Here is a 16,947-nt window from a genome sequence, read left to right on the forward strand (position 1 = left end):
GAGCAAGTCACGTCTCTAAATTAGGATTGAGACCTGTCACAACGGGTCATGTTCTTGCAGTTCTGCATTGTCTGCACACTGTGATTCGCTTCTACAGTAGGTATTCTGGCTTGCGCACAAAGGAATATTTCACGAAGATGATAGTCATGCGCATTTTATTCTGCACATATGCCGTGTCTGGGCAGCACTTGCACTTGCATTGAACGTTCCTCCCCAATATCCTATCGAGCATCTTCCACTGCAGTATTGTTCAAGATTATCTGTTTTTTGTTTGCAAATTGATATTTTCTAAGCAGTACCTACTGTTCTTTACGGAGAAATTAAGATAATATAGTTGTGATTTTATCTTCTCTCTACTTCTGTAGGTTCCGATAATCACACAGTCGGGCTTGTGCTCAGCAAATCACGCCAGCGAAAAGCTAGGTTCTAGACCTTACAGCTTGCATTGATTGACTGATTCATTTACTTATTAACTCGTTCACTAAATGGTAACAGAAAGCCACGGAACAGCCAAAGGCTATTCTAGCTGCGTTCTCAGGCGATCGAATGTTTAGTTGAAAAAGTTAAATTGTATGAAGTAACTCTTTGATTTTTGGACAGAAAATGTAATTACTGCAGGGCAGTGGGAACAGTTAAAGTCTGCTGATATCTGCTGTTCCAAACCTGGTATGTTCTAACGAACAAGGCACGCTGCCACTGATACACCCACGTGCCGCCGTCTATGCGTCGGCCGCCTCAGAAAAAGTTAAATCAGCACCCACAGTTTGCCATGCTAACACTCGCTATGCATACTGTGCAGATAACGAGGATCGGGTATCTTGGCCGCCATGATTTTTCTCGCCATAGGCGTAAGCCTTCTCCTGGGATCGTCATCTTCGGTGAGATTTGTGCTGCTTTTATTGTGATCTTTGTACTTCGTTTTCCCGTGGCGATTGAGGTAATATTCGTGCATCTCATATTGTACTGTTTAGGCATTTCAAAAGTGCATTTTAGACGCCCTAAATACGAAGGCAAAACAACGTATAGGGCCTCCAACATCGTAAAAAGGGTGCAATACATTTTGACATAAAAACAACCTTCAAACAAAGATGTGCGCAACCAGTGTGTATGACAGCAAAACAAAAAGTGTAATGCTTATGACGGCACAAACGCGCAAAAGTTTGAACACAGCAGAGGAAAGCACATCTTCAAGTCAGAACTGCGCCTCCACTAGAGAAAACCAAAGTGCAAGTTGAGAGTACGTGGCTTGCAAAGTATTAAGCCGCGCCAGTCAAAAATATCGGTGCCCTGCTACTTTTCAAGACAATTCTCGATGCTTTGTTGCCATGTGCCACATTGTTCGCTCCTGTCACCACGCTGTGACCTTCGAAATTGGCGGCCTGCGTTTAGTCACCGCCACTGCGCATGCCCCGACAACCCTCATGAAGAAGATCCACTGTTCTTTCTTCCACACTGTCGGCAAAGCATTGCCTCTACGTTGATCCTGCACCATGTCAGGTCAGGTGTGCTGTGGCACGTCAGGTGTGCAATTACCAATCCACACACTCTTCAGTTTCTTTATTACACATCACTGAGTATAACAGGAGGCGCAGATAGACCGACTTTAAGATACAAGAAAGAGATGTAGCCTATTAGCAAGGATGAATCGTGTTGCGCTGATTGCTGCTCTGCTGGTGGAAACCTTAAAAAGCAATGAAATAATAAAATAAGTATTTAATTTGCCGGAAGAGGATTTGCCGAAACTCTTGGTCGTAAGCTTGGGATGAAAAAGGACAAGAAACAGCGAATCACAAAAAAAAGAAAAAATTGTTTTGCAGGTGGGCTTTGTTTTGTGGGTACTTTAGTTTTAGAGGACTCCTGGAATGAGCGGCTCTTTAATAGTAACGTACAAACAAAAGAATACTTGCACGCACATAGACGCGCACATAGACGCATTTTTTCTTCTTTTGCTCTTTTTTTTTCTCCCTAGGCCACTCTCCGCGGTTTCGTATTCGCCTGCTTCCTGCGCTATGTCAGCGCGGTGACGTAAGCTGGCGGGTGATTCCCACTTCTTAGAGTAGTTTTTAGTGCAAAATAGGGATGAGAAACGGACAATCGCAAACTATCAACTGAATTTATTCGAAAGTCACACACAAATGAACGCACGTGAAGAAAGTCAATGTCACGATTCACATTAGCTAAAATATAATTATGAATTGTATTAGTGTCAGGAGCTCTAATAGTCTAACTCAGTGGCATTCAGCATGATAGGGGGCCTCGCTACGCATGTCTTGCCCGATCTCTCAATAAAATATGCTTCCTCAATTTCTCGTATAACCTTCCCTATTAATAAGCACCTTAGTTTCTGATAACAAGGGTGCGCATCCGCACTCGGCAATGTAAAGAAAGACTACAACAAGGTGTTCCGCTCAATGAAGCCCTCTAATTCAATAATTTATTGTTCAAACAATGACCTCTCTGCCTAACATAGTATTTTCCACAAGATAAAACTACAAACTGTGTTCACGGAGATAGTAGGACCTCATCAGACATTTGGTTTAAAGGACGTTCGAATACGACAAAACACTGGTGTCGCCCGTTCTATATTAGAATGTTGTGACGAATGTTGAATGCTAGAGTAGTCATGCTACAAATACATTTCGAGAAAGCTTCTTATAGGGACCCCCATGACGTTTTTGTGTGTGTGTTAGGTCATGTCCACATCGGCCAGGTTAGTAGAGATGGCGCTGCAATGGCGTACCGGTTCCGCATAGTGCAGTAAGTTGTGAATAAAGGAGTCAGTAATCAAATACCACTGCAACGATCCCTGAGTCTAGGGTGACGCCTTTCATCATTAATTTACAGCGAAAGCTATAATGAGATCACCACTCTGGTCACTCTCAGTTGTCCGCCGCCGCCTCCGGTGTGCGGAACCACATCGGACGAAATTAGGAAAAAAAAACCTAGCATCAAAGACACAGTGGGGCTCGAAACTGGGTGTGCTGGGTGCAAGCCCAGTATTCTATCACTGAGCTACACCACTGCTTGTGACTTGTTGGCAAACCTAGCACCTAAGAGACAGTGGGGCTAAAACCCGGGTCCACTGGGGGCCAGACCCTGCAGTATTCTACCACTGATCTACGCTGGTGCTTGTGACTTGTTGGTGAACTTGCCTTAGGCAGGCTTGATGTCGGAAAAGCAATCGCGTTAATACAATTTATAAAGCGTTTTAAAACAGTGAACGAACAACCAGGCGTCGCACCATGCGAATAGCGTAACGAGTGGGCCATCGAATCCTCTAACCCAATAAAAAAGTTTGTTCTCGTTCTCCGATTCACTGTGGCGCACACCCACTTCAGCCATGATTCCTCATTCAGCCATGATTCCTCAGCCATGATTCCTCAGCCATGATTCCTCAGCCATGATTCCTCATTGAATAGGCTCTAAAAGGCCACTCTTCTAGCTTTCGCTGTGCCTGTGCTGCACCTTCTTCGCAGGCCTTGCGTTTTTTTTTTCGAATAATAGGCCACACGGCTGGCATGAGATTTACTGTGATGCATTTCTCTACATTTTTTTTTTCAGCTACGTGCTCATGGTCTGCAAATAAATGGGCCCGGTAAGTGCTCCTCGAATTCCTCATTTCCGGCGAGATATAGACATTGAGCAGTTGATGGTGTACCTTCGCCAGTGAAAAACAAATTGTATTTTTGTCTGAAAAGCAAGGCTATCACAGAGGTAACAAAGTAGCCGACAGCTACCGACAACTAGCCGAGCTTTCAATTTTCCTACCAAGGCCAGGTTATCTCTTGTATCAGTTCAAGAATGTGTACATACAGGACGTGCGCGTCAGCGAACAGTCTGCCATATGTAACCGTTTATTGTTGTGTATTGGTTTTTCCACTCGTTGTTTTTTTTTTTGGTCAGCTTCAATAAAGCACTGCTTTTTTTTTACAAAATAGGCATGGTGACAGCAACTTCTTGTTCTTGTTACTGTTTTGATCAGGCACATAAGCTTCTAGAAAGCTTATGTGCCTTCTCGAAGGCACATAAGCCTCTCAACATAGTGGTTGAGAGGCTTATTAATCAGGCACATAAGCCTCTCAACCTAGTGAAGGGTTGGTTAAAGTTATAAGTGGTGGTTATGAAGCAAGATGGCAGCGCAACTCGAACACTCTGTCTTCTTTTCAAAATGCGAAGAATTTTTGTCGCACGATATCGCAGTTCGGCAGCGGCTTGGGAGGTGGTGGTAAACATTTATTGAAAAGAGAAGTTGCCGGAAAGACCAGCCCCAAGTAGATCAGCTTCCCTACAGTACTAGGCGGAGTCTCCAGTCAGAGACCCCATTTGTAGTGATAATTGTCCTGGCACGGTGGGCCACTGCTTGTTCGGCCGGAAGATCCTGGCATCCAAGCAAGGCTGCCTCCCATTCATCTTATTGAATTAGGGGTGGGGGTACAGGAGGGTTGAGCTGGCACGCCCAAACCATGTGGTAGATTTCAGCAACCACACAGGCTGGAAAAGTAAGAGTCAAAGTGTTCAAGCACTTCCGGGCACAGTAGCAAATCAGAAAATACACAGAGAATAATTCTCTTGTCTGCGTCGCGAAGTCCTTTGTAGGGTTGACGAAAGCGGCGATCGGAGTCCCGGTGATGGGTAATTATCTCTCTATAAGTTAGGAAATAAATGTTTTTCCCTGGATCACAGGGGTTATCGGTGGGCAAGCCAGTAACCCACGGAATGAGTGCGCGGGTGGCAGAGTACACTGCCTGATTGCCTCTGAGGCCCTGATTGCCAGGAGTCCATATTAGGAAGCGGGGAGAGGGGTGACTTACCCGCGGACAAGATTTTAGAATTTTGACAGCTAGGTGTGAGATCCATCCCAGTTTAAAATTTCGGCAAGCTCCTTCGGAATCTGAAACTATCATTTTAGAGCTGACATGTGATATAGCTATAGAACCATGGTCAACTCTTGAGCATGGGTCGAATTGAAGCGCACGACAGGACATACCACCGACCTGCCTGTGTTGGTGGACTACGGCGGCAGTATACAAGCCCCCGCTGCCAGCGCCGGCGACGTGTGTGTAAACCACGTTTTGCTAAGAGCCGCATTGGCACCGGAGAGCGAGAGACCATGCTTCTCGACGGGCAACGTGTGACTCACGGGACATATTGGTGGGGGACAGGTCAGAAATAAATCGTGTATTTCCAATTTTCGGGCACTCCTACCCGCTCCTCTATGTAGAATTTATGCCTGATCTGTAGGCGATCTAGGAGTCGTCTAGGAAAATTATAACTGTGCTAAAAAGAAGACACGAGAACGAAGTAAACAGGGCGATCGCAGACTTCGTTTTTGTGTCTCGTTTTTAGTGCAGTTATAGTTTTCCTAAATGGATTACCAACTAGCCCCATCTGCAATCGTCCTGCCCACTTCGTTCTCATGTCTCATTTTAGTGCAGTTATAAGTTTCCTAAATGTCTTACCAACTGGCCCCCCATCATACACTTTAGGAGTCATCTGCCGAACGGAGTCTCCGCCAGGCGATTTGTTAGGTGAGCCTCCCGGAGATCTTGGTAGGTGTTTACCACTCCCAAGGCAAGGAGTTTCGCATTGGAAGTAGTTATCGGAAGATGTAGGGCTCTCTTGCCGATTTCTTGGAGGGTGACTTCCAAAGAATCTTCATCATGCTTCTATAGGTGCAGGTACAAAGTCGCATACGAGATGCCATTAGTGACAAAAGATGTGCGGGACGAAGCGCATCGTTGCTTTTGAGACCTCCCCGCTTGTTGGAGACTCGGCGCACCATGTGGCCTACCTGCTCTTCAACCTTACGCACCTTAAGAAGTGCTGTATCGACCGTGCGGTGTTTGTTAATGTGGAATCCAAGGACACGGATCTAATGCACCTAGTTAATAGGTGCACTGTGCAGAGAAATGTTCATTGGACGAGGTCTTGTTTGCCGACGGCCAAAGGTGCACAAATTTAGATTTCTGTGGGGAACACTACAGGCCGCCGTATGCCGCACATTCGTCTACTATATGGGCAGCAGTTTGCAGGTTGTCCTCTATGCTGCCGAGGTATCCCTCTGTGGCCCGCAGGGTAATGTCATTGGTATTATGCGCATGCTTTGCCTCATTGACAGCAGCCTAGCGGGCTGGGAGCTGCCCCACATTCTAAATTCTGCGGAGGATATCGCAGGCATAAAAAGGCCATGTTACTCTTCAGAGTGTTCTTCCACTTTCCCAAAACTAGAGGTAGAGTGAAAGTTATTTTCACTCTCCATAAAACGAGAGAGTGAATTTTTTTTCTCTTCTTTTTCTTCTTGAGAGAGTGAAATGCCCATAAATACTTTTTAGGCGTGAGAGAGTACAACGCGGTTATTCTGTTGTTCTTGATTACATTTAGTTGTGTGGGCACACGACGAGTGATTAACACTGCCTAATAATCACACATACATTCAGTAAAACGTACTGTATTTAACTTTTGAGACGATCGAGATGATTAACAAGAAGAACAGCTTTTTTTAGCGCACGCCAGTAGATTTCAGCGCACTTAGAGGCACATGAATCTCTTGGTATCCAATTTTAGTCTTGGACCTCTGTAGTGAAATAAGCGAGTACTATCTCATTCAATCGGTCATGATCGAAACTCAACGCGAATAGCTATGACTTTTTTCTTATATGAATAATCATGTTTTTTCTTACGACCATCGCACACGGGCGATGGTGCTGTAAGCCTAAAGTACGGTACGGCTACAGTTAAGTATTGGGGCTTTAGTAGTAGAACGTGAATAAGAATGACCCATAATATATTTAAGAGAGTAAAATAACAACTAAATTGTTTAATGTACACTTCAGATGCGCGACGTTTCGTAGGCAGAAGTGACTAACCACTTAGTCAGGGTAAATGACGTTCATATGGTAGGTTGGGCAAATCTTTCTTTTTCTACGGTAATAAAAAAAATGTCTTCGGAGACGTTTGGACATCACGAATAACAAAATAAACGCAGTAAAGACGTTAGCTACAGTCCGGCAGGTTTTCAGAAGCATGGAGACACTCAAATATTCGCGTCTAAACAAAAAAATGCAGACATATTTTGAACAATATACTTATGACATAAAAAATAAATACACGTGCTCGTTTTTATTGTGGTGTAGTGGTTAGTCTGGCGGACTCGAAATTTGCAGTGTGTCTAGAGGTCAAAGGTTCAAGTCCCACACAAATATATTTTAACACATTTCTTTGTTGTTGTGTTTGTATTTAGCCATTTTTACGATCGCACATGAGGAAATCCGTCAAGAACAATTAAAATTCGCAGTTTCAGCCCAAGTTTCGCTATTTTTTTTTCGTGAGGTGTACTGTTACTCTCTTGGGTGGGGTCATGCTACTCTGCTTCGGGCAGCGTTATGTTACTATGTTGAGGGGGAGGGCTTTGGCGCGTTACGTGGGAATTGCTGAACTCTGCCTCAACAAGATGTGATTTACTCTGGAAAAGAGAGGGAAATATGGGACAAGAAAGTGCTCTCCCAAAGAGAGTGCCCAGCACTCTCTTAGTGTTTACAGTGCACAGCCAAGTAGGAAAGCAGAAGCCACAGCACAGTGCCTTGTGGTGTGCCTCACGTACCCACCGGATTGGGGACGTACTCCTGATCTTCGATGCGAATGTGCGCAGATCAGTCAATAAGAAAGCTTTGGATGTAGTTCAAAGTGCGCTCGCCTCATTTGGTGGCACTTAGGTGGGCTAGGATGACTTCGTGCTTAAGGTCAAGTGCTAGAACGATCTTGCCGTTGTGGGGGTGTTCTACAAGACTAAGCACTTCGTGGTGTAGTTGTAGAAGTATGTCCTGTGAATATTTATTAGGCCTGAAGCCATACATGAATTCAGCGAAAATGTGGCGCTCTTCCAAGAAGGGAGAGAGACGATCCCTGACCACAGTTTCCATTAGCTTCCCTACACAAGAATCAAGAGAACGTCTTCTGACATTCTCAGTGTTGATTGGTTTCCCTAGCTTGTGAATATAGATTACTTGAGACGTTCAGCAGTCTAGTTGGAGGGGTGTTTTTCTGAACCAAATTGCATTAGTATATTCGAAAAGCGACCGGTGCACTCCATCTGGTATATTTGTTCAGATTTCGACAATTGATCTTGTGTTGTCCGGGAGCCGTACCTCACCTCATTTTGGCTAGAGCGACGCCAAGGTTGTGTAACTAGAAAGGAGCATCGAGTTTCCAGTTTTTCTGGCCTGTATTGCAATACGTGGAGGTTCGCGTATCCTGGTGGTGGTGGTGGTGGTAGTGGTTAGAATGAAGAGGAAAAAGGCACCTAATTTCTGTCTGCCTTCAGGCGACACGGCGCAGTGCCTTATAGGGGTGGGGGAAAGAGGGATAAAAAGAATAGAAAGAAAATAGACGGAGAAGAAGACAGCCAAGCGAGAGAAAAAAGAAGGAGATAGGAAAGTGGGGATCCGGTTGAAGCAGTCCAAGGGCGGGGCGCCACAATGCGAGAGCTGCACGGCTTCAGGAGACCGCGGAGGGCGAACCAGTCGGCGGGAGCTACGCTGAAGTCGGATATCGTGAGGGCACAACCGTCCAGCTTGAAATCCTGCGAGCGAATCCTGGTGAATCCTGGTGAGTGAAAAGATATTGGTCCCGTAGTGAGAGGGCTAGTTAGGTTGTGGAGCCATGGAAATAGGGAAAAGCTCTGTTCAGTTCTTATCCGTTCCGCCTCGTGATTTTGCGGGATCAATCAGACTGCGGAAGAGTATTCATCTATTAAAGCAGGACATTTGCCTCCCGGCAGCGTTACAGCAATCCACTCAATATAAGTCGGCGAGCTGGGCAGCGTGCTCGGCCGCCTTTTGGGTGAGATCCAGTGTCCGCATACGAAGTTTGTGGTTGTGTTTCTGTCAACGCCATCTCTTTGTGAGGCCGCGATGGGCCTCCCGAAGATAAGGGAGATTGTTATCTACATACGAATGACAATCAGTGCGTTGTAATGTAGTCGTGTGCTTTTTCAGTGTTTGCAGCACACAGTGAGCCTACTGAGAATAACGTTCTGTAGGATCAGAGAGGCAGGTAAGGACTGCCGCAAGGCGTTCCAGTTGGGTAGCTTGGTAGGTGCGATGGGGCGTTGTAGGGGTCGTGCAAAACGTGCAGTGTTCAAAATGCAGTGGTCACTACTGAAGGTTTTCTTGGTATTAAACCAGACTGCATGTTCTCTTGTCTGCATGTCTACGTGGCAGGTGTCCCGGGTGAAAGAATCACCTACACGAGTTGGTTGCGCAGAGTCTGTGTATAGTCCTGCCTAGTGTAGAACTTAGCTCCACAAGATTCCTTCTATGCACCTCTTCCTTGCGATAGTTCCAAAGCCTACTAGGGGCGGGGAATTCATCCACTATCGAAAGGAGATCATGCTTTGCCAGCTTCAGTGCCCTGCTGAAAATGTCAGCGAATGTGATTTTTTTAGTTTATGCTTGCAATAAACACTGAGGATGTGCACCGGGGGGTCACTTCTGCACAGGGGAAGAACCAATACCATAGTGTGCGAGTACGGTATTCAAATGCCGTGGTCTACCTTTTGCGTAGTTGAGGTTTTGTGTACAAGAAGGCAGTTGAATGGGTCTCGATGAAAAGTCTTATAACCCGAAAGGCGCACGGCGTCGCCGGGCTTCTAAAGGATACCGACGACGCACAGGTGCTCAAACGTTTCAAGATAGAGGCGGAAATGGGCCCATTTGGCCCTATCTTTCAAGCCTCTACAGTTACATTGAATTATAGAGAGAAGCTGAGACTTTTCGGGTGGCGATGGGGAGCATTCATTAAGATGTGTCGCTGTATTGAGAATTAGGGGTGGCTGGGAGGGGCTCTAGTCATACGTCAGCGTCCTGTGTAAGTAGAAGCTCGGAGTCCTCGGAGGTTACAGTGATGTCGATGGTGTGTGGAAACCTAAAGGGACGGTTAACGTCCTTCAGGGGACTAACGCTTCGGCTTCGTGAGTTTACGTTGTGTAGCCAAGTTTTAATCTTACTCATCACCTGTTGGTTGACAGTGTTGGATTGAATTTCAATGCTGTTGCTTATAGTGGTGAGTTGTGTCATCAAAGATGTCATGATAATTGCAATAGCCCGAAATCGCTGAAGTGTTAGTGGGCCCCAATACGAACGTGATGGCGCACATGGGCGTCAGTTCTGGAGCAGCGACGGTAATATTGGTGAGGGGTGACACTGGGTAGACTGGAGCACTAGCTGTCTCCAAAGTGGGAATTCAGGCTTGAAGCTGTGCGTTCTGTGTCCGCAGCGCAGCAAGCACTTGTTTGAGCTCGAGTAATTTAACAGAGGAGCCAGGAAAGGAAGAGCAAGAGGAGGTGGGCTTCACACCGTTTTCTACCTGATGTTCTTTTCGTGGTCGGCCACCTGTGGGCGCCAGCATCAGTCAGAGGGGGAAAGTCTAACTTGAATCTTGGGGCCACCCTGGTCAGGTATCTTTGATGACGTTTGCTGTAACGTGATACTTTAGGTGGAGGTGGTGCCTCCGTTAGCAGGGCTCTTGGTGACTTGGTTGGTCAACAAGAACCCTGTCTTGGGTGTTGACCACTGCTTCGACAAGCTGTGGCTGCCATGAAGCCTGCCCGGCTGCTGCAGGAAGTGAAACCTCGCCTTGCAGGCCTGAGATTCGGTTAGGTCTCCCTCGCCACACACCAGGCACGATTACATCAATTCGTATTGTGCCATCCCCTTCTCAGAGGCACCCATAACTTTACCACAATGACCACAGCGTCGTTCGGGTGGGGACGCAGCTCCACCCAGTGGCCCACCATCCTGCAGCGGTAGCGAGCAAGACTGCTACATTTGTATTTACGTACTGGTTTCACAACACTGTCGTAGCGCAAGAAACGTGGCGCACACCTGTCCTTGAAAGTTGTAAAGGCCAAGCTTTCTGATGAAATCGATGCTTCCATAATGCCAGTGGATATTTGCTTCGAAGGAGGCAGAGGTCTCCTGCTCGTGCACCGTAATGACGGCACACAACGCTTCCCCGCTGACCTTGGCGGGGTCGATCATCGGTAGGGGACCCTGTGATGTCTCGAGCGGGAATTATAGTGAGAAAAGATTTGCAGAGTTGATGTGTCTGGTGGAGACAACGATGATATTTTGCGCATATATAGATTACACACTGAAAGAATCGCTATAGGTTATGTTCACATATGAGGTTAACTTGACTAGTTCGCTTGGTTAAAGGTAGCTTTGAGATCTGAGGCTTCAGCACGATGGTGAAGTTTTCCGCAGCAATGCAGGGCATAGCGGTAGGCCTACACGATACACGGGATTTCTTCTCGGGTGTATTGCTCGTGGACGTTTCCTTATTGGTAACCGAGCCCTTGGGAACTTTGGATTGTTGGCGACACTTGTTGAGGGCCCCCATGAGGAACAGTCCCTCATCAACAATACCTGATGGTAGAACGGAGCTTTCGCGCATTGACGTATAAGCTTTTTCTACGCGAACATCGTGGAATTATATCTACGCAAAATGGTGGCCGCCATACGTGGTTGCGACCGCGGAGAACTCCTGACGCAGTCAGCGTTCGGTTCAAGGCTCAATTCGAAGGAGGTCAGGTCAACAAGCGGGCATAAAATGCCCACCTGGATAAAAGAGGTGTCTTCTGGTGCAAAAGGGTGTTGGAAAGATGTTATGTTCTATCTTGAGGAAGTGTAAAGCAGGGTTCTAGCAGTCCTCATGCAAAGAATGTGAGCCGATGTGACACGCCTCCACTCCCGTCGTGCGCCCGTAGCGTTCTTCGGTGCGTCGGTGGTAGCGGTGTCCACACTCTTACTGTGCATGATTGCGTGTCGCATTTCGTGCTGGTCTAGGAAGTCACCCACAAAAATGTCGCTTCCCTCCTTCTCCCTCGCCTCGCAAGGCCGACGCAGGCAACATCTGCTTGAAAATAAAATCGCAGCATATCCACGGAATGATTATGATGAGTGGGGCGAAGTGCTCATCAGTCCGTCCATGTGTCCGTCCACCCGTGCTTCTGTTCATTCGTTCGTTCTTCCTTCCATACGTCCGATAGTGCGTCTGTCCATGCGACCGTCCGTCTGTTCGTGGGTCCGTGCATGCATCCACTTGGGCGTCCTTGCCTTTGGCCATCCGTCCTATCCATCCGTCCGTGCTATCGTTCGTTCATTCGTCCGTCCGAGTGTCCATCTGTCTGTTTGTCTGTCTGTCTGTCTGTCTGTCTTTCTGTCTGTCTGTTTTTCCGTCTGTCCGTCATGTGCCTGAAAATCCGTCTTTCTGCACGTCTGTCTATCCTTCCTTCTGTCCGTCCATATAATGAACACTCCAAGTACCGTGATTTCGCATCTTTTCATCATATATTAATCATGTACAAATATCGCCATCCAGCGGACATTCCAAGGACTAAACTAAAGGTCACTACTTACTACTACTACTACTACTACTACTACTACTACTACTACTACTACTACTATTACTACTACTACTACTACTACTACATCGAGACTGTTCGAGCTGCACAACTATTCACTGGCCACCCCTATATGTGGGCACTAGATCGCGCGTTAGGAATACAGTGAAGAACGTCTTTGGTTTCGCTTGACGTTGAAGGCAACTCTTCTTCTTCATTCAATAAATAGAAACAATACAGACGAAATAACAAGCATTCTCAGACCATATCCGTTTACCCAATGATTCACTCGATACATCCACTGCTATGAGACGCAGTTACTCGAGCTCCCCCTGTGGAAAAATGCGGGCGGCATTTTTTTTAAATATGAGTGGCAAGGCTCGCAATTCATTGCACTCATATAGCTGTGGCTTTGTACATATTCACATACCGTAGCCAATTTATGTGTGTATATATCGTCATCGTACTGTGAAAATTATACATCATCATTATCATCATACCTTCAGGATGAGCCACATTTTTTTCCTCCCGACCATGGCAGCCGCATTTTTGACAGAGGTGAAAATGCTTTAGACCTGTGTGCTTAACTATTAAGGAAGGAAAATAGGAGGAAAAGAACGGCAGGGAGGTTTACCAGCCTATAGGCAGCCGGTTTGCTACCCTGCGCATGGAAGGGGGAGAGATGAAAGATAGAAAGTAGAGAGGGAAGAGAGATCAACAAAGCACATTCGGCAGCACAAGTGCGTATGCTCAGTCATAGTCCAGTCTTGTCTTTCGTGGCGTGTGACATTGCTGTTACAGCCGCTTGTTCAAGTTCCGTGTCGCGTAGGAATTTCAGCAGTGCTTTTGTTGCCTTCTGTTGCACTGTCTTCTCTCGGACACTTGACAGAATAGGGTCCACAGACATTTGGCTTTTGTTGATGCACGCAAAACGGACGCCAGTGACTGTCTCTGGATGTCATATGCGTAACTATGGCTGCATGTTAAAGAACCCCAGGGGGTCGAAAATTCCGAAGCCCTACACTGCTGTGTGTCTCATAAATATATTTGGCTTTGGGTCGTTAAACTCTATTCGTGTCGCGTAGGAATTTCAACAGTGCTTTTGTCGCCTTCTGTTGCAATGTCTTCTCTCGGGCACTTGACAGAATAGTGTCCACCCACATTTGGCTGTTGTTGATGCGCGCAAAACGGACGCCAGTGACTGTCTCTGGATGTCATATGTGTAACTATGGGTGTATGTTAAAGAACCCCAGGTGGTCGAAAATTCCGAAGCCCTACACTGCTGTGTCTCTCGTAAACAAATGGTTGTTTTGGGTCGTTAAACCCTATCAATTATTATTCTTCTTTCTTTTCCAGAGTGCGGAATAACCACCCATGAGATGATTGTCAATGGAAGTTATGCTAAACCTGGCCAATTCCCATGGATGGTATGACATATTTTGAACAAATGTTGTAGCTCTCGCACAAAGCATTAACTCTAGCGTTCTGATTGTGTTCTACACTTCCATGGGTGAAGTCCACCAATGTGGATCAGTGGCTATGGTATCAGGCTGCTTACCTGAAGCTCACTGCTACGATCTCGGCCACGACAGTCGCACATAAAGGGAGCTTATATGCTCAGCCCCTTGTATTGTTCGGTGTGAGTGCACGCTACAAAACATCAGATCATCAAAACTTCCTGAGTCCTCCACTGCGGCATCTCTTAACATTTACACCATCTCTTAGCATTTTGCGCGCATGTAATTGCGACGGCCGCAAACGGTATCGCAACCGAGACTTCCTTGCCTGCAGCCCAAAACCCGAAACACTGAAATTGAACACTGTAAAACCACGGCCAACTTGGTTCTAACTGTAAAGTACATAACATCATCTCAGTAGCATTTCACCGCAATAGGAAATTCGAAGAAAGGTTCAATCTTTCTAATTCAAGGAAAACCTCTTTTACAAGGCAGTCAGGAGGGGTGCATGAAATTATAGAAAGCCACCCTCTGCTAACCGCGTCTATTCTCTGCCTTCTCGCGAGGAGAAGGGAAGTCGTGGTTCCACGATAGAAAAGACTATTACATCTGCAATGCACAAAGCAGCACGGCCCAGCGCTATCGGGAGAGTAAGGGAAGAGAGGGATGAAATAACACGTTCGACAAATTAAAGCACAAGACAGCGTGATGCTCCAGGAATATGACAAAGTGCAGTTCTCATCGGGGGCCGATGGTCCAATCACTTGAACACGCCTGCAGTTCCGACCATATACTTTCATATTATTGTGCCCTAGTGAAATCTAACGCTAGCGTAGGGGAAAACAATATTGAAAAGCGCTTCGGCCCGCATGCAAATGATGGCTATTATGCGTATTAGTCTAAGTTTCAATCTTTCAGGTCAATAAGGCCTGGAGTCTTCTCGTCACCAGGTGAACATTAGATAATTTAGTAAGCGCCCCGCCGCGGTGGTCTAGTGGCTAAAATACTCGCCTGCTGACCTGCAGGTCGCAAGATAAAATCCCGACTACGACGTCTGCAGTTTAGATGGATGCGGAAACGATGTAGTCCCGTGTGCTGAGATTCGGGTGCACGTTAAATAACATCAGGTAATCAAAATTTCTGCAGCCATTTAATGCCTAGTCTCTCATAATAATACGGTGGGTTTGGGAAGTTAAGCCCCACAAATCAATCATCAAATTCAGCAAGTGTTAAGCGGTTGCACTCATCATCCTTACCCTTTTAGGCACATAGTATTCACAAGCCACTTTTAATAACATGAAAGTGTGTTATTCAGGGATCCACCAATGCTTCAGTGATGCATTTTTGTCACTGATATGACCTTATTGAAATGAATGCTAAGGAATCAGAAAGGAAAAAATCCGCGATCCCGTGTACCTTGGGAATCGACGTTCTGCAGAGCATTCCAAAGAAAGGTGAGCGTGTTGTAATTTTTTTGTGTGAGATACGTTATGAAATAAGGCCAAATATGTGTACAAATATTTTCCTCACAAATATATGTTGACCAGTTGTAGATGTTCATGTACCTAGTTTTTTGCCACTGCGAAACGATGCCAACCGGGACATGAGTATTAGCAACACCAGAAGCGACAAACTGATTTAAATATTTAGGGCTCACGACGAAGGTAGCTCTGCACACTGCTACATAAATCAACATCACAGCATGACACCTAACTACAATCGACGATAACCCAACGTCAAGGCAGTATCATACTTATGTAATGCTAAATACAAAACAGTGTTAAATACTAAATACAAGACAGTCACACATACCCGCCCACGGGTATGTGGCACTGTCTGGCGAGAAGTGTTTGACGACGTAGGCTACGGCATTGTGACATCATTCATGTCTTAACCAGCGCGTCATATTAATTAAACCATCTTGCCCTCCCGTACAAATTTAGGTTCGCGCGAAGTCAAGGGGGTGACCACGAGCACCCAAATGTAAGCCGCTAAATGGGTAGATAGAGAGATGGATAGATCGATACGTGAATAGACTCTAATAGTGCTTGCTGTACGCAAATAAATGCTTCACGTATATATACAAGTGCCCGCGCACTACCACCTCAAGTCCGAGGCAAATCCACCACACACCACAAACTCTTCTTGTACGTCTCATACATGCTCTGGCATGGTGAACTGGCTAACTTCTCTGTCCTTCCTCCTTCCTCTTCCTCCTCGAGCATAGTGCTCCCTGTTTGAGGGTGAAGGTGGGGTAGTGTGCTCCCGCCCTCTGTGAGTGGTGCAGGAAAGTAATGTGGCATGGAACTTACTAGTGCTGAAAGAATACGATTTGGTGACGACGCACTTAAAACATGGACTCTCGGATTTGTGATCTTGCCGCCCATAGTTAATATATATCCATACCGGCGAAAAACACTTATGTTCTTTGCCTTTCGCTTCGGGCAAGCGTGTGCTGTCACGGCTCGATGTGGCAAAAGCACAGCTTCCATGTTCATCAACCGCGTTCCTCCACCATGTATGGCTTGAGTGCTATAGCACTGACTAATAAAACTCCAGCAATAAGCGCTGTAGGAAGGCAACTGTGTCCATGGGTCAATGTCATGCCTCTGCGGCGGCTGCATTTTCGATGGAGGTGGAAATGTTGTAGGCCCGTGTGCTCAGATTTGGGTGCACGGTAAAGAACCCCAGGTGGTCGAAACTTCCGGAGCCTTCCACTATGGCGTTTCTCACAATCATATGGTGGTTTTGGGACGGTAAACCCCACATATCAATGAATCAATGAATGTCATGCCTGGGTGGAGTGAGACAGAGGTGGGCGTTCATGACTCCAGCAACGAACCTGCCTTTTGTGTTGCTGAATCGCAGTGTGGTAGTGAGGTATTGAACGCATGAGCACAATATCTTCCATAATATATTACTCCTATACTAAAGAGCGCACACCGCACCGTTTCTCTCCCTAATTGGCGACGCTTTGAAGTGCTTATCTAGTACTAGACTAACGCTTGTTTATGCTATCTTCTACGGCATTCAGGATGCTCTGTGTTCCCGTAAGTGTTAGCAACTTCAGCAACCACAATGGCTAGATAA

The 16,947-nt window shown here is 46.3% G+C and overlaps 1 protein-coding gene across 4 annotated transcripts in view; it reads left to right on the forward strand.

Moving 5' to 3' along the window:
• The window catches only part of LOC119165248 (venom protease), a 112,047-nt gene that overhangs the window by 7,403 nt on the left and 87,697 nt on the right, over positions 1-16,947 (forward strand). For 2 of the 4 annotated variants that reach the window (XM_075871244.1, XM_075871245.1), the window contains exons 2-4: positions 800-878; positions 3,562-3,595; positions 13,757-13,827. In XM_075871244.1, the coding sequence (XP_075727359.1) occupies positions 828-878; positions 3,562-3,595; positions 13,757-13,827 (156 nt within the window). In that variant the 5' untranslated portion in view covers positions 800-827. The remainder of the gene's footprint in view (positions 1-799; positions 879-3,561; positions 3,596-13,756; positions 13,828-16,947) is intronic. The other 2 variants (XM_075871243.1, XM_075871248.1) reach the window with 2 other exon arrangements.

The sequence above is a fragment of the Rhipicephalus microplus genome, chromosome 8 (genome assembly GCF_043290135.1).
Source record: "Rhipicephalus microplus isolate Deutch F79 chromosome 8, USDA_Rmic, whole genome shotgun sequence".
Classification (NCBI taxonomy): domain Eukaryota; kingdom Metazoa; phylum Arthropoda; class Arachnida; order Ixodida; family Ixodidae; genus Rhipicephalus; species Rhipicephalus microplus.